The sequence below is a fragment of the Lepidochelys kempii genome, chromosome 14 (assembly GCF_965140265.1).
Source record: "Lepidochelys kempii isolate rLepKem1 chromosome 14, rLepKem1.hap2, whole genome shotgun sequence".
Classification (NCBI taxonomy): Eukaryota; Metazoa; Chordata; order Testudines; family Cheloniidae; genus Lepidochelys; species Lepidochelys kempii.
This window is the reverse complement of record NC_133269.1, coordinates 40097622-40121510: the sequence shown is the minus strand read 5'-3', so window position 1 is coordinate 40121510 and position 23889 is coordinate 40097622. Positions and strand designations below refer to the sequence as shown.

General features: G+C 51.3%; 1 protein-coding gene and 1 long non-coding RNA gene across 2 annotated transcripts; both read left to right on the top strand.

The window, feature by feature from the left end:
* The first annotated feature begins 1111 nt into the window (after positions 1-1111).
* Positions 1112-23552, top strand: LOC140897871 (uncharacterized). Its single transcript, XM_073311064.1, is given in 4 exon segments — positions 1112-1219; positions 1844-1957; positions 2246-4519; positions 20836-23552. Coding segments are annotated over 4 exon segments (3864 nt in total). The 5' UTR covers positions 1112-1185; the 3' UTR covers positions 22278-23552.
* LOC140897881 (uncharacterized) lies at positions 6180-13684 on the top strand. Its single transcript, XR_012154846.1, has 2 exons — positions 6180-9851; positions 12973-13684. It is a non-coding gene; the product is annotated as an uncharacterized lncRNA (long non-coding RNA).
* Positions 23553-23889: the final 337 nt, after the last annotated feature.

Sequence of the window (23889 nt, the reverse complement as noted above, 5' to 3'; positions counted from 1 at the left end):
ACAAGGAAAAAACCCAGCGCCCCCACAGATCTGGCTCTGAGTGTGTTATTGTCAGACACCCCTGTGGTGGTGGGGTCTGTGTGCCCTGAGTGTTGGGGGCTGCCCAGGGCCCTGGTCTGATTTCCCTGTAGGGTTCAGATCTCAGCCACACCAGAGTCAGACCGGAGTCACTGCTGGCTCAGGCAGGGGGGTGTGCGGATGGACCAATGGGATCAGCCTCTTCCTGCCTGTCCCTGGGGGCTGCCGGGGGAGTCCAGGGCAGCTCAATCTTCAGGTGATGCCACCAGAGGCCTCCAGCTATTGGTAAGGGAGAGGGGTTTACACTGCAATCGGGGCCAGACTCCCAAATTGGCCCTATTGGTTCTTCCCTTTTTTTAGCATTTGGCTCAGAGATGCTGTTACTGGGAGGGTCTGAAGAGTCTGGGGGGAATCGGGGTGTGACATGGACAGAAGCCCCTTCTGTAACCTCCATCTCGCCCCGACAGGCAGAGGAATCAGGTCCATGTTTCACTAAAGATCGGCCACTCTACCAGGGGCCAGAGAAGGGAAATGGCTGTGATGGAGCCAGCTCAGGTAGGGGATTTTCAGGGAGCTGCTGGGCGGGGGAGGGAGGAGACAGGGTTTGATAAACCTACCAATTTACTAAATAGGCCCATTGTGGCAGGGAAAGGGGGAGGGGACATTCCCCCATTTCTCAGACAGGATATATCCACCTCGGCACGGCTGGGAACATTTTCCAGGATCACAGTGCTGGAGCCTGACCCCATTTGCCTGGGGCTGCTGTGAAATACGAAGGGAAGCTGTTGGGATTCCTGTCCCTGTCCCCGGCTCAGAGCTCTGCTTCCTGTCCCAGTCTGTGGCTGGCAAGCGCGTTGGAAATGAGAAGATCCTGGCATGCTCCGTGTGCTGGGGCGGACAGGGAGCTCTCACCTTCTCCACCCCCTGAAGCCTCCTGGCTCCTCTGAGCAGGGTGTGGGTGGGATTCTGCTACTCTGGCCCTCCCACAGCTTCACGTTTTTTTTTCCTTTCCCATGAGTAGTGGGATTGTGGCTGGGGCAGCAGGTGCTGAGTGGGGGACTCTTGGTGTTTCAGATGCCGGTGACCTTCGAGGAGGTGGCTATTTATTTCACCCAGGGGCAGGGGGCTCTGCTGGACCCCGCTCAGAGAGCCCTCTACAGGGACGTCATGCAGGAGAACTACGAGACGGTGACCATGCTGGGTAAGGGATTCCCGTCCCCTCAGTTATTAGAAGCTGTGGGGTGTGTGTGTCTTAATGTGGTCAGGTTCTTCCCTGGTCAGTTGGAGCAGAGGCGAATGGGTTCCATAATGCACAGCTGCCATGTGAGAAATACATGCATTTCGGTGCCCTCTCCACTGGGACACGGGAGTCAAAACCCAATGGACAAGCTAAACCATCCCCACCCCTCCAGCTTTCAAAGGGACATAAATCCGCATTGTCTTGTCTGTGTTGTTTCTTGGCTGCACATAAAATCGCTGTTCATCTCCCTCCTTGGGAATAGCTCCAGCCATGGGGAGAGCTCTGGGCTCTGCAGGTTTAGAAAGAGGCAGGGTCTTAAGTGCAGACCTGTGTGTGAGTCAGCAAGGCCCCCAGAGCGCACAGATCCTGGGAACGCCTAGTGAGGGTGTAGTAATAATTCAACTCACCTCCCCAGACAACGTCCTCTGCGCAAGGGGGCTCAGTGACCCTGTTCCCATCCTCTTGGATTCCACCTTCCTCCAGCAGAGCACAGGGACAGGTTCCACTCACGGAATGTCCTTTGTGACGGATCCTCCACCAATGCTCCATGCACCCTGATCTGGACTCATTTCACCTTCTGCACAGGATTTCCCGTTCCCAAACCTGAGCTTATCGCCCGGCTGGAACGAGGGGAAGAGCTGTGGGTGTCCGACCTCCAGGATTTCAAGGACAGAAGGCTTCGGAGATGCACCAGCACAGGTGAGGACTGACAGAGAAACCATCTAGGGAATGAAGGAAAAAGTTGAGAATCCCAAAATATGATATGAGTAACGCCCTCAGTTCTTCTTCATCTCACCGAGAGCAGGGCTATGGTCAGCAGATATTGCTCACGCCATTCCACCCTTCCCGTCTCTCCTTCCTTGTCAGCGTTTGGGTGGGATGTGGAGGCAGAATCCAATTGCTCAGTCTTTGTGTTGGCTTTTCCCTCAGTGCTGTTCCTCTTTCTCCCCAGCACAATGACTCCTCTCTGGATTGTGTCTCTCCCAGCAGGTGCTGAGCGAGCGAGTGAGAACAAGGAGAGGAATCATCATGAGGAAGTTCCTGGAGAAGTGGAACCACAGGGGACCTTTTTGGGAAGAGCTGAAGGGAATTTTTCCCTTTGCTGGAATCAGGGAGAAGCCAGGGGAAATTGGCACAGGTCAGAGAAGCTTCTGATAAACCAAACCAGGAAGAAAGTGGATGAATCAATTAATGGTGGGGGAGGAGACGAGAATCCCAGAGAGCAGCAGACAAATCCCAAGGAAGAGACACCCTGGCACTGCCTTGAGTGTGGGAAAGCATTCGTTGTGAGATCACAACTTGTTACACATCAGACAGTCCATACGGGAGAGAAATCATTTCAATGCTTGGACAGCGGGGAAAGCTTCAATAAGCGCAGAGATCTTAATAACCATGGGAGAAGCCACACTGTGGACAAGCCCATTCAATGCGTTGAATGCGGGAAATGTTTCAGTTCAAAGTCAGCACTAAATTCACAGGAGAAAAGCCACACAGGAGAGAGACCCCACAAGTGCTTGGACTGTGGGAAAAGTTTCAAGCAGAAATCAGTCCTTGTTAGTCATCAGGCAATCCACACAGGAGAGAGACCCCACAAGTGCTTGGACTGTGGGAAAAGTTTCATACGAAGGTCAACCCTTGTTCAACATCAGGTAATCCACACAGGAAAGAGACCCCATAAGTGCTTGCACTGTGGGAAAAGTTTCACATGGAGATCAGACCTTGTTATTCATGAGGCAATCCACACAGGAGAGAGACCCCATAAATGCTTGGATTGTGGGAAAAGTTTCATAAAGAGGTCACACCTTGTTAAACATAAGGCAGTCCACACAGGAGAGAGACCCCATAAATGCTTGGATTGTGGGAAAAGTTTCATACACAGGTCAGACATTGTTAGACATCAGGCAATCCACACAGGAGCAAGACCCCACAAGTGCTTGCACTGTGGGAAAAGTTTCAAGCGGAAATCAGACATTGTAACTCATCAGGCAATCCACACAGGAGAGAGACCCCACAAGTGCTTGGACTGTGGGAAAAGTTTCACAGCGAGGTCAAACCTTCTTAAACATAAAACAATTCACAAAGGAGAAAGATCCCATAAGTGCTTGGACTGTGGGAAAAGTTTCACAGCGAGGTCAAACCTTGTTAATCATCAGAGAACCCACACAGGAGAAAGACCCCACAAGTGCTTGGACTGTGGGAAAAGTTTCACTTCGAGATCAGCCCTTGGTTATCATCAGAAAAGCCACACAGGAGAGAGACCCCACAAGTGCTTTGACTGTGGGAAAAGTTTCAAGCTGAAATCAGTCCTTGTTAGTCATCAGGCAATCCACACAGGAGAGAGACCCCACAAGTGCTTTGACTGTGGGAAAAGTTTCAAGCAGAGGTCAGTACTTGTAAAACATCGGGCAGTCCACACAGGAGAGAGACCCCACAAGTGCTTTGATTGTGGGAAACGTTTCAAGCAGAGGTCACACCTTGTTAAACATCAGGCAATCCACACAGGAGAAAGACCCCACAAGTGCTTGGACTGTGGGAAAAGTTTCAGATGGAGGTCAGACCTTGTTATTCATCAGGCAATCCACACAGGAGCAAGACCCCACAAGTGCTTGCACTGTGGGAAAAGTTTCAAGCGGAAATCAGGCCTTGTTAGTCATCAGGCAATCCACACAGGAGAAAGACCCCATAAATGCTTGGACTGTGGGAAAAGTTTCAGAGAGAGGTCAACCCTTGTTAAACATCAGGCAATCCACACAGGAGAAAGACCCCACAAGTGCTTGGACTGTGGGAAAAGTTTCACTTGGAAATCAGCCCTTGGTAATCATCAGAAAATCCATACAGGAGAGAGACCCCATAAATGCTTGGACTGTGGGAAAAGTTTCACAGAGAGGTCAACCCTTGTTAAACATCAGGCAATCCACACAGGAGAAAGATCCCATAAGTGCTTGGACTGTGGGAAAAGTTTCAAGCGGAAGTCACACTTTGTTAATCATCAGGCAATCCACACAAGAGGAAGACCCCATAAGTGCTTGGACTGTGGGAAAAGTTTCACATGGCGGTCACACCTTGTTAATCATCAGGCAATCCACACAGGAGAAAGACCCCACAAGTGCTTGGACTGTGGGAAAAGTTTCACTTGGAAATCAGCCCTTGGTTATCATCAGAAAATCCATACAGGAGAGAGACCCCACAAGTGCTTGGAGTGTGGGAAAAGTTTCATACGGACATCAGACCTTGTTAAACATGGAGGAATCCACAGAAGATGTAAACTTCTGTGACACATGGCAAGAAAAGGTTAAGCAACTTGTATGTAATTGACTCAGATTCAACTTTTAGACAGAGATTTTAAAAGTGTTTCCGCCTTCATTAAGCTAGAGTTTGAAATGTAAACATGTTAAAGACTTGGAAGAGTGGTAACTGTCGTGGTCTATATTTAGCTATATCTTTTTAGAGGTTAACAATTTATGCAAAGGGTTCCTGTATTTTGTTAATTCAGAGATTATACCCATCGCCCATGTCACCTGCCCAATTCCAGCTCCCTCTCCTTGAAATCACTGGGGTTAGGGGCTGAAGGATGGAGGGAATGTTTATAGCTGAAATCACCAAAATGTGTTTTGCAAGGTGGCCATATATGTGCTTGTGAGGGCGGGGGCGGAAATGACGACACACACAAAGAAGGGGGGGGCCAATGAAACACTTTTGAGAACCACTGGTCTACACTCTTATGGTCACCACGATTACAGAAGGATAAATCTTCTCCAAAGTATGTCTTGTGAAGTATGCTAGGAAAAGTCATCGCCTGCTGAATATTATTGTCCTGTTAAAATGTGTCGATCAGCACTCTCCATGGAGCTCTGAGAGTTTGCTGTATGTTTGTTACATGCTGGAAAGCTGGAAAACGCCCACAGACTCACTCTTTAGAGACAATGGTACCTGCAGACCAGCTAGGTGCTAAGTGGCCATTAATTGCTTAGCTGGCCATTCACCAGCTGTGGAGCTGTGAACAAGAGAGTTACAATTCACCAGAAGGATGGCTGGACCCTCACTTTGGCCACAGACTGATTGTTGCCTGCCCCCTGGCTGGAGCTTGAACCTCAAAGAAGAGAATGGTATAAAAGCAGAAGGGAGAATTGCCTCCATTTTCACCTCTCCTCTCCCATCTTTACAGAAGTCAAGGATATGCCTTGAAAGGCCACCGGGGCCTTGGACTGGGGAGGACGCACCAAGGCAGGAAGGAAATCTGTCCTGGGTACTAAGAACTAACTAGTTTTGACCTTTCACATCTTTCTCCCTTGTGATCCCTGAAAACCTACTTGTTCCAGTTAATAAACCGATTTTAGTGTTTTGTCTGGACCTGTGTGTTTTCCTTGAAGTGTTTGGGGGATTTGACTTGAGAGAACAAGGCTTTGGCCTAATCTGATCCCTTTGTGGCGGGGGGATGACCCACTAATTATTGAGTTTGTCCAGCACAGTGAACAGACTGAGCAGTTTAAGATGCAGATTCCCGGGGTGCAAGGCTGGGAGTAGAAAACTGGCTGATGTTGCTGTCTTGTTTAGTAACTTCATGAGTGTCTTGCTAGTCACACTCAGTACAGTGCAGCCAGGAGTGAGTTTGAATGCCAGTGGCTGTGTGTGAGCAGAGCGTGGAGGGGTTTGTTGTTTACACAGCGATGCAGCAGGGTGGATTTGATTTAAATCACTAGTCTGGAAGACTCGATTTAATCATGGTATTCTACAGAAAAGTACATTCTTGGTTTTTATAATCTTAATAGATCATAGAATCCTAGAATATCAGGGTTGGAAGGGACCTCAGGAGGTCATCTAGTCCAACCCCCTGCTCAAAGCAGAACCGATCCCCAATTAAATCGTCCCAGCCAGGGCTTTGTCAAGCCTGACCTTAAAAACTCCTAAGGAAGGAGATTCCACCACCTCCCTAGGTAACGCAGTCCAGTGTTTCACCACCCTCCTAGTGAAAAAGTTTTTCCTAATATCCAACCTAAACCTCCCCCACTGCAACTTGAGACCATTACTCCTTGTTCTGTCATCCACTCCCACCGAGAATAGTCTAGATCCATCCTCTTTGGAACCACCTTTCAGGTAGTTGAAAGCAGCTATCAAATCTCCCCTCATTCTTCTCTTCTGTAGACTAAATAATCCCAGATCCCTCAGCCTCTCCTCATAAGTCATGTGTTCCAGTCCCCTAATCATTTTTGTTGCCCTCCGCTGGATTCTCTGCAATATTTCCACATCCTTCTTGCAGTGTGGGGCCCAAAACTGGACACAGTACTCCAGATGAGGCCTCACCAATGTCGAATAGAGGGGAACGATCACGTCCCTCGATCTGCTGCCAATGCCCCTACTTATACATCCCAAAATGCCATTGGCCTTCTTGGCAACAAGGGCACACTGCTGACTCATATCCAGCTTCTCATCCACTGTCACCCCCAGATCCTTTTCCGCAGAACTGCTGCCTAGTCATTCGGTCCCTACTCTGTAGCAGTGCATTGGATTCTTCCATCCTAAGTGCAGGACCCTGCACTTATCCTTGTTGAACCTCATCAGATTTCTTTTGGCCCAATCCTCTAATTTGTCTAGGTCCCTCTGTGTCCTATCCCTTCCTGCCACCGTATTTACCACTCCTCCTAGTTTAGTATCATCCGCAAATTTGCTGAGAATGCAATCCACACCATCCTCCAGATCATTTATGAAGATATTGAACAAAACCGGCCCCAGGACCGATCCTTGGGGCACTCCACTTGATAACCGGCTGCCAACTAGACATGGAGCCATTGATCACTCCCCGTTGAGCCTGACAATCTAGCCAATTTTCTACCCACCTTATAGTGCATTCGTCCAGCCCATACTTCTTTAACTTGCAGACAAGAATACTCTGGGAGACCATGTCAAAAGCTTTACTAAAGCCAAGGAACACTACGTCCACTGCTTTCCCTTCATCCACAGAACCAGTTATCTCGTCATAGGAAAGTTGTAGGAAAGGTGCGTGGCAGCCTCCTGTTCATAATTATTAGGGGAAATTAAGCTAGTTAGCATATGTGACTCCATTTTGGGTTTCCTCTCGGCCATTAACTAGAAGCGAGCACACCACGTACCAAGGAAGGAAGGAAGGATCCTTCAGGGTGGACAGCTGGACAGTTTCAAGAGAAGGGAAACAAAGGAGACAGGAACCAGCCGACATGCCTGAAATAGCTGCTAATTTAGCGTTTTTGCAGGGGGAAGGTGGCTGCAGGGGATTGGTGATAGATAAGGAGAAGGCCTGTTTTTTGGGTTAGGCCCCCCGAGGCACACAGGCAGGATGTTTTGCCAACAGTATAGAATCTTTGTGTAACCTGCAATCGGGGTCCCGCTCTGCTTAACGGAGCGGTGCCACGCTCGAGCGTAAGAAACCTACAAACTCTGAGACACTCTGCAGTCTGTCTTTATTTGGTTGCCTCAGCCTAGAAACAAACTGTACATGTCCTAACTGGAATAATTCGTAACAGTTTGGGACTCTAGGCTTGCCCTCGTAAGCGAAGCCGCACTCCTTCCCTCAGACAACTCCAGCCGGCACCAGGTGAGTTCACCTTCAAGAACTCGGAGGAACGGGCGTGTGGGCCGTCGCTTAGGCGATAAGGTGGCACCTGAGGCGTTCTTTTGGTAGCCCTAGAATGGGCTCTGGGCAGAGTGTGAGCAGGGGAACCCCTTTGGCTGAGATTCTCGGGAATTGGAAAAATATTTCTGGCACCCCTGGGTTAGGTGAAAGGAGAGCTGTAATTTTGTATAAAGTCGAGTGGCCAGCGCTGACTATTCAGACGCCCTTTGGATGGCCACCCGACGGAACTTTTGCACAGGATGAATTAACCTGCCTTAGACAACAGCTGGAGGACAAGCATCCAGCTGAAATGGATTATTGGTATGTATGGGATAATTGGGCATACGCCTGAGATAAGGGGCGCCCCTCAACTTTGGGCTCTGGTACCAGATCTAAGGTTTGCATGCCGCTTGCAGGTTCCGCTCCGCCCTATGCTGCTTTCCCTCCTCCGTCTCTTCCCGCTACTCCTCCTCCTGTTGCCCCTCTATAGCCGCCTGTAACCCTACCCCCTGTTGCGCTTCAAGTGCCCGATACAACAACCCGTTGCGACGAGCAATGACCGTGTCACTATGGTCACGTCCACCGCCCTTTTGGGCCTGGGGACCTGGTCACCTGGCAGTCACAGATGCCGAGGTTCGCGATGATCCGGAAAGAGTCCTACAGACTATCCGTTCAGTCCTTACGGCATTTAACCCTAACTGGGCAGACGTCCAGGCTATTTTGCAAACCCTATTTACCCCTGACGAGAAGTATTCTATTCTAGACGCCAATCGGCGTTGGGCGGGGGACGCTGAGAATCGCACCCCTTGGCCCGAAGCCGATCCAGGTTGGGATCCTAACGACCTCAATGGCCGGGCCAGCCTCTCAGCTGCCCGGGAAGGGCTCCTGGAGAGCATCCGTAGGGCGGGTAGTAAGACGGCAAATTGGTCAAAAATTAGAGAGTGCCAGCAAGACCTAAACGAGCATCCGTCTGCATGTTTGGCCAGCTTGTTTAAGCAGGTTAGAATGTATGGGGGAGGGGTGGAGCCAGAAGCCGAGGTTAGCCGCATGATGATGGTCTCTTACTTTGTCGATCAAGCGGCGCCGGACATAAAGAAGTATTTAACTAAACATGTTCCCGATTGGCCAGGGAAAGCCCTAAGCGAAGTAGTTCGCCTGGTCACTTTTGTGTTTAATGGTAGGGACGAGGAGAAAGCTAAGGAAAAACGTAAGCAAAAGAAGGAGGAAGTAAGTATGTTGGCAGCCGCATTGCAGGTTCTCTTGGGGAATCAGCACTGGCAGGGACACGGGAATATAAGGGGGAGGGGACGCGGACGTGGGACAGGACGGGGAGGAGGCTGTGGTGGGACAAGGAACGGGAACTGTTATTATTGTAAGCAACCGGGGCACTGGAAGAAGGAATACCCCCTGCTTCCACGAGGGGCTCCTTGGCAGGATCAGCCGGTGACCGGTTCCTCCTTTCCCCCTAACGCTTCCCAGGACTTCGATAATCCCCAGTGACGAGAGGCAGAGATTTTGGGAGCCGTGGGAGAGTTGGAATGGAATCTTGGATTGCAGTCGCATATTTCCTTGTAAATTGTGGAACGGTTTGTACCCTTTTTGGTGGATACCGGAGCCACCCTTTCCACTTGAACTTTTGTTCCGGGCTCTCTTTCTAATACCAAGGTTTGGGTGCAGGATATTGAGGGCGACCCGTGCCCAGGTCCCCTATCCTGCCCCGTCCGTCTGGAGCTGGGTTCCTTAAAGTTGTCACAGAGATTTGTTGTTATGCCAGAAGGCCCCGCTAACCTTGGGTGAGACATGCTTAGCAAGCTGGGAGCCCACATATATTATGCCCACGAGGGGCTTCACATGTCCGTCCCGGACTCGGCGGTTGCTTCTCTTATGGCCTCACTAACCCCGATTCCCGATCTCCCCACAGAATTCTCCAGCGTCCCACCCAATTTGTGGAGCGTGAGTTCCACCGACGTGGGCCTCCTTCAATCAGCCACTCCAGTCAGTCTGCAGGTAAGGGATGGGCCGCCTCCCTCCGTAAAACAATATCCCTTGCCGAAGGAGACGGAGGAAGGTATTTCCCTTCTTATCTCTAGCTACTTAACCCAGGAGGTCTTGGTTCCATGCAGTTCTCCTTGCCCTGGGCAACACAGCATGGGGAGGAGGTGACCAGCCCTCAGTGGAGAAAGAAGTGGTTAGGGACTATTTAGAAAAGCTGGACGTGCACAAGTCCATGGGGCCGGATGCGTTGCATCCGAGAGCGCTAAAGCAGTTGGCGGCTGTGATTGCAGAGGCATTGGCCATTATCTTTGAAAACTCGTGGCAAACGGGGGAAGTCCCGGACGACTGGAAAAAGGCTAATGTAGTGCCAATCTTTAAAAAAGGGAAGAAGGAGGATCCTGGGAACTACAGGCCAGTCAGCCTCACCTCAGTCCCCAGAAAAATCATGGAGCAAGTCCTCAAGGAATCAATCCTGAAGCACTTAGACAAGAGAAAAGTGATCAGGAACAGTCAGCATGGATTCACCAAGGGAAGGTCATGCCTGACTAATCTAATCGCCTTCTATGATGAGATTACTGGTTCTGTGGATGAAGGGAAAGCAGTAGATGTATTGTTTCTTGACTTTAGCAAAGCTTTTGACACGGTCTCCCACAGTATTCTTGTCAGCAAGTTAAAGAAGTATGGGCTGGATGAATGCACTATAAGGTGGGTAGAAAGTTGGCTAGATTGTCGGGCTCAATGGGTAGTGATCAATGGCTCCATGTCTAGTTGGCAGCCAGTATCAAGAGGAGTGCCCCAAGGGTCAGTCCTGGGGCCGGTTTTGTTCAATATCTTCATAAATGATCTGGAGGATGGTGTGGAATTCACTCTCAGCAAATTTGCGGATGATACTAAACTAGGAGGAGTGGTAAATACGGTGGCAGGTAGAGATAGGATACAGAGGGACCTAGACAAATTGGAGGATTGGGCCAAAAGGAATCTGATGAGGTTCAACAAGGATAAGTGCAGGGTCCTGCACTTAGGATGGAAGAATCCAATGCACCGCTACAGACTAGGGACCGAATGACTAGGCAGCAGTTCTGCAGAAAAGGACCTAGGGGTGACAGTGGACGAGAAGCTGGATATGAGTCAGCAGTGTGCCCTTGTTGCCAAGAAGGTCAATGGCATTTTGGGATGTCTAAGTAGGGGCATAGCCAGCAGATCGAGGGTCGTGATCGTTCCCCTCTATTTGACATTGGTGAGGCCTCATCTGGAGTACTGTGTCCAGTTTTGGGCCCCACACTACAAGAAGGAGAGGCTGAGGGAGAGGCTGAGGGAACTGGGATTTAGACTGCAGAAGAGAAGAAGAGGGGAGATTTGATAGCTGCTTTCAACTCCCTGAAAGGTGGTTCCAAAGAGGATGGATCTAGACTATTCTCAGTGGTAGCGGATGACAGGACAAGGAGTAATGGTCTCAAGTTGCAGTGGGGAAGGTTTTGGTTGGATATTAGGAAAAACTTTTTCACTAGGAGGGTGGTGAAACACTGGAATGCGTTACCTCGGGAGGTGGTAGAATCTCCTTCCTTAGAAGTTTTTAAGGTCAGGCTTGACAATGCCCTGGCTGGAATGATTTAATTGGGGATCGGTCCTGTTTCAGCAGGGGGTTGGACTAGATGACCTCCTGAGGTCCCTTCCAACCCTGATATTCTATGATTCTATGCTTCTATGATTCTAATGCTCCTATCCTTCCTGTGAAAAAGTCAAAACCGGGCCCAGATGGGCGCCCAGTTTATTGGTTCGTTCAAGATCTGCGTGAGATAAATAGTTATGTTATAACCCCCCACCAAGTGGTCCCTGATCCGAGTACTATCCTGACACTGATTCCCCAGTCGGCCAGTGGTGTCCTATTGCAGTACCTAGGGGATCGCCCACGCCCCATAGCTTAGTATTCCCTACCTTAGGACCCGGTCATTCGGGGATCGGTCTCCTGTGTGTGGTCCATTGCCGCTGCAGCCCTTATGGTGGAACGGTCACGCCCTATTGTTCTGGGGCACCCTTTGCCTGTCTGGGTCCCCCACGAAGTTGAGGTTCTCTTAAAGCAGCATACAACGCAAGCGCTGTCTCCACAGTGGGCCCACAAATAGGAGCGGATTCTGCTGGATTCAACTATTGGGGTCTCGAGACTCCATCAGGACTTCTTGTTTTCTTGTTACTTGGACTTATATTTGTTGTCCTGTTTTGTGCGTGGTACACGGGAGGATGCAAATACTGATATGGGTGGCCTGTGAAATCCCCTCTCTATTCTCGAGTTCGGTACACGGATGGGAAAGCAACAACTTCCTGGATTTAACCCATGCTATAGCACAGGGGGTTAACCGAACACGGTGTTGGCTCTGTATTCATACCCCCACGTACATAGGTCAGGGAATCCCGTTGGTAAGGGAGCCTATCCCTCTCAACCGAACCCTCCTGGCCGGATTATGGACAGACACTCCATTTAACTGGAATGTTACAATCCAAACTTGGTCTATTGATATGGTGGCCCAGGGTAGTTATGTTTTATGTGTGTCATGACGTAAGAATTTCGAAAATACAGTTTTTGTGGATAACTTTGTAGGGTCCAGTGATAGCACCCGCATTAGCTCTGGTGCGGCAAGTCCCCCCAAGTATTCCAGGGCGCCGTGGCCGGTCCCTGAGGGATCAGGCTGGTTCTGGTTGTGCAACCGCACGGCTTATAAGGTCCTCCCGGCAGGTTGGTGTGGTACATGCACCTTAGTACCCGCTGTTACAGTACACCAGGCCCTAGCCCAGGGGGAAATTGGGAACCTGGTATGGAGGAACCGACGAAATGTCCCATCAAATCCTCTCTCTGAACGGCCTACAGGCTTTCACTCCTTTGTTCGTTGGTTTTTGCCCTGGGTGTGGGTGAGTGAATTGGAAAAGGCTACAGTTAATATTTCTGCAGCTTTAGAATTAATGGCAAATGCCACTGCAGACGCCTTGTCTACCCTTCAAATGGAGGTGACTCAGTTATCTCAGCCCACACTGCAGAACCCCTTAGCCTTAGACTATCTCCTTGCAAACCGGGGGTGGGGGGGTGGGGGGGTTGTGCTCTTGTTAACTCAAGCTGTTGTGTCTTTGTGAATCAACACAGCAGGGTAGAAGTCGATATCCACACCCTTATGCAGCAGGCCACCTCACTTCACCGTGTCACCCTTGACGACACCAGTACCGGATTCCACCACACGCTCCTCTCTCCACACCTCACCTCCAGGCTGCCAGACTTGGGGGCTTGGGGAAGGCGTATTTTGTACCTCCTTCTTATGGCTGGTTCTCTTTTTGTATTACTTTTGTATACCTACAATGCTGTAGTATGAGCTGCCGGCAAATTTTAATCTTGCATCGAGGTTATTCTGCCCTCATATAGTTTACTGACGTATATAACAAAAGGAAGGACTGTCAGGGGCAATCAACCGAGTTAGCATATGTGACTCCATTTTGGGTTTCCTGTCGGCCATTAACTAGAAGCGAGCACATCACATACCAAGGGAGGAGGATCCTTCAGGGTGGACAGCTGGACAGTGTCAAGATAAGGGAAACAAAGGAGACAGGAACCAGCCGACATGCCTGAAATAGCTGCTAATTCAGCGTTTTTGCAGCGGGAAGGTGGCTGCAGGGGACTGGTGATAGATAAGGAGAAGGCCTGTTTATTGGGTTAGGCCTCCCCCACCCCACCCCCCGCCCCGAGGCACACAGGCAGGATGTTTTGCCAACAGTATATAATCTTTGTGTAACCTGTAATCGGGGTCCCGCTCTGCTTAAGAGAACGGTACCACGCTCGAGCGTAATAAACCTACAAACGCTGAGACACTCTGCAGTCTGTCTTTATTTGGTTGCCTCAGCCTAGAAACGAGCTGTACGTGTCCTAACTGGAATAATTCGTAACAGTTGCTGTGAAATATGAAGGGAAGTTGTCGGGATTCCTGTCCCCATCCCCAGCTCAGAGCTCTGCTTGCCGACTCAGCCTGTGGCCGGCAGGCATGTGAGAAATGAGAAGACCCTCCCCTTCTCCCTGTGCTGCGGGGACAAGGAGCTCTCACCGTCTCCCAGCCCCTGGAGCCTCCTGGCCGCTCTGAGCAGGTGCCTGTGGGATTCTGCTACTCTGGCCTTCACTCTTTTCTTTCTTTGCCATGATTAGTGGGACTGTGGCAGGGGCAGCAGGTGCTGAGCGGGGGACTCTTGTTGTTTCAGATGCCGGTGACCTTGGAGGAGGTGGCTGTGTATTTCACCCAGGGGCAGGGGGCTCTGCTGGACCCCGCTCAGCATCTGATGTGTTCTGACCAGTGTTCCCTCAGTTTTTACGTCCAAGTGTGGAATGAATTTGGTTCTACGCACCAGTATGTGACACATCATCTCCATATTGGCGCACAGAACAAAATTCATGGGGTGGGGGTGGGGGTGGGGCCGAGGGATTTGGAGTGTGCGAACTGGCTCAGGACTGGGACAGGGATGAGGTGAAGGGGGTGAGGGCTCTGGATTCAGGTGTGGGCTCTGGGGTGGGGCTGCGGATCTGGAGGTTGATGTGTGAGAGGGGGTTCAGGGCTGGGACAGAGGGATGGGGTGCGGAGGGGTGAGTGCCCTGGCTAGGCATGTGGGGGTTGGGACTGGGGATGAGGGGTTTGGGGTTCAGACTGCAGTGGAGAGAGGACTCCCCCAGCCCTCTCTCACCACAGCAGTTTGGGGCCAGGTCAGAGGCAGCTCTCCCCAGCCACGGCGGCTCCTGTGGTCCTGGGCCGGGCTGAGGGAGGGGTTTCTCTCCCCAGCAGCTCCAGTGGACCTGGGCCAAACCTGGGGAGGGGCTCCTCTCCCTGCCTGCCTCCACTGCCCTCCATAGCCTGCAGTTCAGCTGCGTAGCCTGCCAGGAACACAGTTTCTGACCCCCGACCTCCCGTTAGCAGAGTGATTGCTAGTCCCTGAGTTCCCCCTTTGGGGCCAGGTTGTCTCATTCCCAGATAGTCAAGCATTTACTCTTTCTACATTTTATCCCTTATGGGCCAGAATTAACCAGATGCTAAAAAGGCGGGAGAAGGGACAGTAAAATGTGGAGTTTTCGCTTCTGTGCTATTTCAGGGCAACGGGGTGAGTGCGAGAGAGTCCCTCCTTCCCCTCTCACTGTCATGCTCCTCTCTCCACACAGCAGCCTCTGTCCCAGCCATGGAAAGTTTAACCTGCCTCCGTTCTATCCCTCCATCTCCCACGGTGTCACGTACCACCCTGTCCCTGGCTCTCCATGCTTAGGAGTCACAGCTTTGATGTCTATGATCTTAGTCAGACTCCGGAGGGCTGGAGAAGGAAGTGTCACAGACCTGGAATTGGCAGGGAAATCTCAATGAACTTCAAAGCACAGTTGGACTTTCAGATCTTATAGTCCCGTTTCCATCTATTGGTAAAATTACTTCCCAGCTTTTTCTAGGTTTGGTCCAGATCATTTGTAGATGGGAAGGTTGTTTTCTCTTTCGTTCTCTTTCTTTTATGATGATGCTAAAACTTTTGTAACTAATACAGCCGAATAATGAGGCGAGAAGTGAAGCCGGTTTAGCCACTTGAGAAGAAAATGGGTAAATTTCTTCCCCTGATTTTGAGTCTTAAAGGATTCTCTGAGATTTCCACCAACAGGAAGAAAGGGGTAAACAAAGAAACTTACAATTCATCTGTAGCACAGTGTGTAGCTCACTGATGCCACGGACTTCCCTGACCCCATGACCCAGCAAAGACTTTTCAAGTATAAAGGATCCAAGTACAAGAAGCGGGGAAAGGGGTTCTGACCCCATGTCTACTCAGGGCAGCAAGATCCCTTGAAAGACAACAGGAGCATCATTGAGCTGGGGAAGTGGTCCGAGCTGGAAGGCTTTCCAATGAGCATGGACTGCTGAAAGCTTTTGGGTGAGAGAAATCCTTTTGCTTGTAAGGGTACGTCAACACTCCAAACTTTAGTTGACCTGTATTTGGCTGACTTATAACCACTCCAGTAATGACTGAGGTAGATGATGTCCACACTGTCCTCCTTGGGTCGGTGGGGTGCGTCCTCACCAGGAGCACTTCCACTGACGGAGGAGGGGCAATGTGGGGAACTGAGAGCCCGCTCTGCCAACCAATGAATTCTTTCCTGCTGGTCAGAACTGAGTCTAACCCACCTGTCCCCTGGTTCCTTCCTCCACCATCGGAAAGCAGAACTTGTCCCTGACGCGTTCCCAGCACTTCTGGCACAGTGGGTACTGTTAGAGTAAAGTCGAGTTACTGCAGGTGGGGAGGCACTGGGTCATCACTCGCATCAGAGCCGACTCAGCCGGGGCTGCCTCCTACCTGCACTGGGCAGCTGCAGCTCCCAGCCCCGGCTCCACAGACAAGCCCTTCCTGACCTAGGCAGGGAAGGGGGAAAGAGAAGTGGAGGGCGGGTAGACCCTTGGAGGAAGAGATGGAGTTGGAGCAGGGCCTTGGAGGGAAGAGGTGGGGCAGGGATGGGACCTTGGGGGGAAGAGGCGGGGCAGGGGAGGTTGCAGCACTCCGACTTGAGTGTCCATTTTTAAAATATTCCCAAATTGGCAACCCGAGTCGCTAGCTGAGAGGTTGTGAAAATTTTTAGCAAACATAGAAATACCCTTTTTCACAGCAGCGGATTTACTAACTACCAATAAAGAAACTATGATTTTCATGTTTATAGGAGTAAGGGGATTGTTGGCCCCTTACTGAACCTTAATGGGTTGGCCATTAGTTAGGCCTTCTCCGAACACCAAAAGAAAGGGGAAGGGCCAATGAGAAATGAAGACCCTGAGACTGACAAGGGTGGGGGCGGGAGCGGAGGGGAGGCAATGCTGTAGGTCAGCCTGATTGACAGGGCAGGCAGGCCAATGAGCGAGTCAGCATCCGGAGTTCTCTCCTTTGTGTCAGCTGGGGCTGGCTGGGGGAGAGCAGAGCAGGGGGGGCTAAGGAGAGAGGAGGGCTGGGCTGGGCTGGAGGCAGAGGGAAACTGGAGCAGCCGGGAGCAGTGAGCGAAGGGGACCCTGGGCAAAGGGCCCAGGGCAAGGAGAGGCCCTCAGCCAAGAGGCCTTGCAGGCCAGACTGGGTGGGGGATCATAACCCTGACAGGAAGAGGCTGACGCTAGGAAGAAGGGTCCTACTACCTAGAGCCTGAGGGCGTGTGGCCAACACCAGAGTAAGTGTCCAACCCTGGGCATGCCTGCAGCACAGTCAGGGTCTGGGCAGGAGGCCTGGGACGTGGGAGGGACAGACTGTGAAGTGCCCTGGCATTCCAGAGAGGGTTGTTTGGGGTTCCCCCCGCACAGAGCGGGGTGACATGTTTTCCTTTCATCTTTCCCACTTTTCTCTTTATTTTTATATTACTTGCTGTTTAATAAATTGTATTTGTGCTTAACTCTGTGCAATGATGAAGGAAGCATCCAGAGTGGAGAGAACACCCCACAATGGGGACAGCTGTCCTGAGTGATCACAAGACTGGGGGTCCAGCGCCTCAGGAGCCCTGGGCCCAGCCTTGGGGTTAGGGGTCCAGAGTGGAAGCGGGCGGGCGGGGGGGGGGACGGGTCCTCGAGGTTATGCAGGCGTCTGGGTAAAGGACTCAGATCCTTTTGCTAGCCAGTATTCCCCCCTCTTGCCTCTGTGCATATTGATTGGTTTCTAGTAAAGTTAATTGGGATTATAGGGGCAAGTGTGAGAGCGGGCACCAGCGAGAGCTGCTGGCTACACTCTGAGGCCACCAAATTTGGTGGTGAGAACCCCTGGGCAAGATGCTCATGATGGTCCCTTGTGCCTTGGAGCCTGTGAGGGTAACAGGAGCCGGGCACAGGGATGCTGATCCTTCGGTGAGTTGATCGCTAGGACCCAGGAGCGGCTGGGGGGCGGCTCTGGAGGGAGCGATCGCGGGGCTCAGGCCCGGCCCAGGAAGTGACTCGCAGCCGCTGCGGGGACTCTGGCTCCCGGCGAGATCCCCGAGCCCCGGCGGCTGGTGCTGGGAGCCCGGATCCCGGAGCCCGGGCTGCAGCCGGGAGAGGGGAACCTCCAGCCGGGCCCTGCCCGCTGCTCCCCGGGAGCCTCTCCCAGGGCAGAGCCCCCAGCCCGGCCAGGGCCCCTTCCCGGCCCGGCCCCTGCCCCGGGGGGCCCCGCTCGGGGGGAAGGTAAGAGAGACCCTCCCATCCCCCCTTGCAGCGGGCCCCCCCCCCGGTCATATCTGGGCTGCTGGGGGAGGAGGATAAAGAGGGGCCGGAGGCGGGTGCAGGGGATGCCGGGGGCAGGCTGGGATGGGGGCAGGGGTGCACGGAAGGGAAGATGGGGCAATGGAGGAGGATCGGGAGACTGTGGGGCTGAGGGGAGCGAGGTCGGGAATGGGGGAAGACGTGAGTGGGGGGCACAGCGAGGGAAAGGGGGGATGTGGGGAGGCGGGCGGAGAGAAGCTCTTCTCAGCTTTGGGAGTGATCAGGGGACTAACCCCTCAGGGTGCAGAAGCTACACGGAAAAAAACCCAACCCCCCTTAACCCCCCCCCCCACGACACACACACCCCGCTCTGAGTGTATTATTGTCAGACACCCCTGTGGTGGTGGGGTCTGTGTGCCCTGAGTGTTGGGGGCTGCCCAGGGCCCTGGTCTGATTTCTCTGTAGGGTTCAGATCTCAGCCACACCAGAGTCAGACCGGAGTCACTGCTGTCTCAGGCAGGGGGGTGCGCGGATGGGCCAATTGGGTTAAGCCTCTTCCTGCCTGTCCCTGGGGGCTGCCGGGGGAGTCCAGGGCAGCTCAATCTTCAGGTGATGCCACCAGAGGTCTGCAGGTATTGTTAAGGCAGAGGGGTTTACACTGCAATGGGGGGAAATCTCCCAAAGTGGCCCTTTTGGTTCCTCTCTTTTCTTTAGCATTTGGCTCAGAGATGCTGTTACTGGGAGGATCTGAAGAGTCTGGGGGGAATCGGGGGGAGACACGGACAGAAGCCCCTTTTGTAACCTCCCTCTCGCCCCGACAGGCTGAGGAATCAGGACCACGTTTCACCAAAGATCGGCCAGTCTTCCAGGAGACAGAGAAGGGAAATGGCTGTGTTGGAGCCAGCTCAGGTAGGGGATTTTCAGGGAGCTGCTGGGCGGGGAAGGGAGGAGAGAGGGTTTGATAAACCTACTGATTTACTAAGTAGGCCCATTGTGGCAAGGAAAGGGGAAGGGGACATTCCCCCATTTCTCAGGCAGGATATAACCACCTCGGCAGGGCTGGGAACATTTTCCAGGCTCCCAGCGCTGGATCCTGAACCCACTTGCCTGGGGCTGCTGTGAAATACGAAGGGAAGCTGTCAGGATTCCTGTCCCTGTCCCCAGCTCAGAGGCGTGTGGGAAATGAGAAGATCCTGGCGTGCTCCGTGTGCTGGGGCAGACAGGGAGCTCTCACCCGCTCCGCCTCCTGAAGCCTGCTGGCTGCTCTGAGCAGGGTGTGGGTGGGATTCTGCTACTCTGGCCCTCCCACAGCTTCATGTTTTTTTTTCCTTTCCCATGAGTAGTTGGATTGTGGCTGGGGCAGCAGGTGCTGAGTGGGGGACTCTTGGTGTTTCAGATGCCGGTGACCTTCGAGGAGGTGGCTATTTATTTCACCCAGGGGCAGGGGGATCTGCTGGACCCCACTCAGAGAGCCCTCTACAAGGACATCATGCAGGAGAACTACGAGATGGTGACCTCGCTGGGTAAGGGATTCCCGTCCCCTCAGTTATTAGAAGCTGTGGGGTCTACGTGTCTTAATGTGGTGAGGTTTTTCCCTGGTCAGTTAGAGCAGAGGCGAATGGGTTCCATAATGCACAGCTGCCATGTGAGAAATACATGCATTTCGGTGCCCTCTCCACTGGGACACGGGAGTCAAAACTCAATGGACAAGCTAAACCATCCCCACCCCTCCAGCTTTCAAAGGGGCATAAATCCGCATTGTTTTTTCTTGTCTCTATTGTTTCTTGGCTGCACATACAATCTCTGTTCATCTCCCTCCTTGGGAATAGCTCCAGGCATGGGGAGAACTCTGGGCTCTGCAGGTTTAGAAAGAGGCAGGCTGAAGTCGAGACCTGTGTGTGAGTCAGCAAGGCCCCCAGAGCGCACAGATTCTGGGAACGCCTAGTGAGGGTGTAGTAATAATTCAACTCACCTCCCCAGACAATGTCCTCTGCATAAGGGGGCTCAGTGACCCTGTTCCCATCCTCTTGGATTCCACCTTCCTCCAGCAGAGCACAGGGACAGGTTCCACTCACGGAACGTCCTTTGTGACAAATCCTCCACCGATGGTCCATGCACCCTGATCTGGACTCATTTCACCTTCTGCACAGGATTTCCCATTCCCAAACCTGAGCTTATCGCCCGGCTGGAACGAGGGGAAGAGCTGTGGGTGTCCGACCTCCAGGATTTCAAGGACAGAAGGCTTCGGAGATGCACCAGCAAAGGTGAGGACTGACAGAGAAACCATCTAGGGAACAAAGGAAAAAGTTGAGAATCCCAAAATATGATATGAGTAACGCCCTCAGTTCTTCTTCATCTCACCGAGAGCAGGGCTATGGTCAGCAGATTTTGCTCACGCCATTCCACCCTTCCCGTCTCTCCTTCCTTGTAAGTGTTTGGGTGGGATGTGGAGGCAGAATCCAATTGCTCAGTCTTTGTGTTGGCTTTTCCCTCAGTGCTATTCCTCTTTCTCCCCAGCACAATGACTCCTCTCTGGATTGTGTCTCTCCCAGCAGGTGCTGAGCGAGGGAGTGAGAAGAAGGAGGGGAATCATCATGAGGCAGTTCCTGGGGAAGTGGAACCACAGGGGACCTTTTTGGGAAGAGCTGAAGGGAATTTTTCCCCTTGCTGGAATCAGGGAGAAGCCTGGAGAAATTGGCACAGGTCAGAGAGGCTTCTGATAAACCAACCCAGGAAGAAAGTGGATGAATCTCTTAACGGTGGGGGTGGAGACAAGAATCCCAGAGAGCAGCAGACAAATCCCAAGGAAGAGACACCCTGGCACTGCCTTGAGTGTGGGAAAGGATTCATTGTGAGATCACAACTTGTTACACATCAGACAGTCCATATGGGAGAGAAACCATTTCAATGCTTGGACAGTGGGGAAAGCTTCAATAAGCGCACAGATCTCAATGACCATGGGAGAAGCCACACTGTAGACAAGCCCATTCAATGCATTGAATGCGGGAAATGTTTCAGTTCAAAGTCAGCACTAAATTCACATGAGAAAAGCCACACAGAAGAGAGACCCCACAAGTGCTTGGACTGTGGGAAAAGTTTCAAGCAGAAATCAGACCTTGTTCGTCATCAGGCAATCCACACAGGAGAGAGACCCCACAAGTGCTTGCACTGTGGAAAAAGTTTCAAGTGGAAATCAGACCTTGTTCATCATCAGGCAATCCACACAGGACAGAGACCCCACAAGTGCTTGGATTGTGGGAAAAGTTTCACAGCGAGGTCAAACCTTCTTAAACATAAAACAATTCACAAAGGAGAAAGATCCCATAAGTGCTTGGACTGTGGGAAAAGTTTCATGCAGAAATCTTACCTTCTTAAACATAAAAGAATTCACAAAGGAGAAAAACCCCACAAGTGCTTGGACTGTGGGAAAAGTTTCACATGGCGGTCAGAGCTTGTTAATCATCAGGCAATCCACACAGGAGAGAGACCCCACAAGTGCTTTGACTGTGGGAAAAGTTTCAAGCAGAGGTCAGTACTTGTAAAACATCGGGCAGTCCACACAGGAGAGAGACCCCACAAGTGCTTTGATTGTGGGAAACGTTTCAAGCAGAGGTCAGACCTTGTTAAACATCAGGCAATCCACACAGGAGAAAGACCCCACAAGTGCTTGGACTGTGGGAAAAGTTTCAGATGGAGGTCAGACCTTGTTAAACATCAGGCAATCCACACAGGAGAAAGACCCCACAAGTGCTTGGACTGTGGGAAAAGTTTCACTTGGAAATCAGCCCTTGGTAATCATCAGAAAATCCATACAGGAGAGAGACCCCATAAATGCTTGGACTGTGGGAAAAGTTTCACAGAGAGGTCAACCCTTGTTAAACATCAGGCAATCCACACAGGAGAAAGATCCCATAAGTGCTTGGACTGTGGGAAAAGTTTCAAGCGGAAGTCACACTTTGTTAATCATCAGGCAATGCACACAAGAGGAAGACCCCATAAGTGCTTGGACTGTGGGAAAAGTTTCACATGGCGGTCACACCTTGTTAATCATCAGGCAATCCACACAGGAGAAAGACCCCACAAGTGCTTGGACTGTGGGAAAAGTTTCACTTGGAAATCAGCCCTTGGTTATCATCAGAAAATCCATACAGGAGAGAGACCCCACAAGTGCTTGGAGTGTGGGAAAAGTTTCATACGGACATCAGACCTCGTTAAACATGGAGGAATCCACAGAAGATGTAAACTTCTGTGACACATGGCAAGAAAAGGTTAAGCAACTTGTATGTAATTGACTCAGATTCAACTTTTAGACAGAGATTTTAAAAGTGTTTCCACCTTCATTAAGCTAGAGTTTGAAATGTAAACATGTTAAAGACTTGGAAGAGGGGTAACTGTCGTGGTCTATATTTAGCTATATCTTTTTAGAGGTTAACAATTTATGCAAAGGGTTCCTGTATTTTGTTAATTCAGAGATTATACCCATCGCCCATGTCACCTGCCCAATTCCAGCTCCCTCTCCTTGAAATCACTGGGGTTAGGGGCTGAAGGATGGAGGGAATGTTTATAGCTGAAATCACCAAAATGTGTTTTGCAAGGTGGCCATATATGTGCTTGTGAGGGTGGGGCGTAAATGACCACACACACAAAGAAGGTGGGGCCAATGAAACACATTTGAGAACCACTGGTCTACACTCTTATGGTCACCACGATTACAAAAGGATAAGTCTTCTCCAAAGTATGTCTTGTGAAGTATCAGTCACCCTTACTTCTGTGCTGCTGCTGGAGGCCTTCAGAGCCGGGCGCATCGCCAGCAGCGACTCTGCCTTTAGAGCTGGGTGGCCATATATGTGCTTGTGAGGGCGGGGGCGGAAATGACGACACACACAAAGAAGGGGGGGGCCAATGAAACACTTTTGAGAACCACTGGTCTACACTCTTATGGTCACCACGATTACAGAAGGATAAATCTTCTCCAAAGTATGTCTTGTGAAGTATGCTAGGAAAAGTCATCGCCTGCTGAATATTATTGTCCTGTTAAAATGTGTCGATCAGCACTCTCCATGGAGCTCTGAGAGTTTGCTGTATGTTTGTTACATGCTGGAAAGCTGGAAAACGCCCACAGACTCACTCTTTAGAGACAATGGTACCTGCAGACCAGCTAGGTGCTAAGTGGCCATTAATTGCTTAGCTGGCCATTCACCAGCTGTGGAGCTGTGAACAAGAGAGTTACAATTCACCAGAAGGATGGCTGGACCCTCACTTTGGCCACAGACTGATTGTTGCCTGCCCCCTGGCTGGAGCTTGAACCTCAAAGAAGAGAATGGTATAAAAGCAGAAGGGAGAATTGCCTCCATTTTCACCTCTCCTCTCCCATCTTTACAGAAGTCAAGGATATGCCTTGAAAGGCCACCGGGGCCTTGGACTGGGGAGGACGCACCAAGGCAGGAAGGAAATCTGTCCTGGGTACTAAGAACTAACTAGTTTTGACCTTTCACATCTTTCTCCCTTGTGATCCCTGAAAACCTACTTGTTCCAGTTAATAAACCGATTTTAGTGTTTTGTCTGGACCTGTGTGTTTTCCTTGAAGTGTTTGGGGGATTTGACTTGAGAGAACAAGGCTTTGGCCTAATCTGATCCCTTTGTGGCGGGGGGATGACCCACTAATTATTGAGTTTGTCCAGCACAGTGAACAGACTGAGCAGTTTAAGATGCAGATTCCCGGGGTGCAAGGCTGGGAGTAGAAAACTGGCTGATGTTGCTGTCTTGTTTAGTAACTTCATGAGTGTCTTGCTAGTCACACTCAGTACAGTGCAGCCAGGAGTGAGTTTGAATGCCAGTGGCTGTGTGTGAGCAGAGCGTGGAGG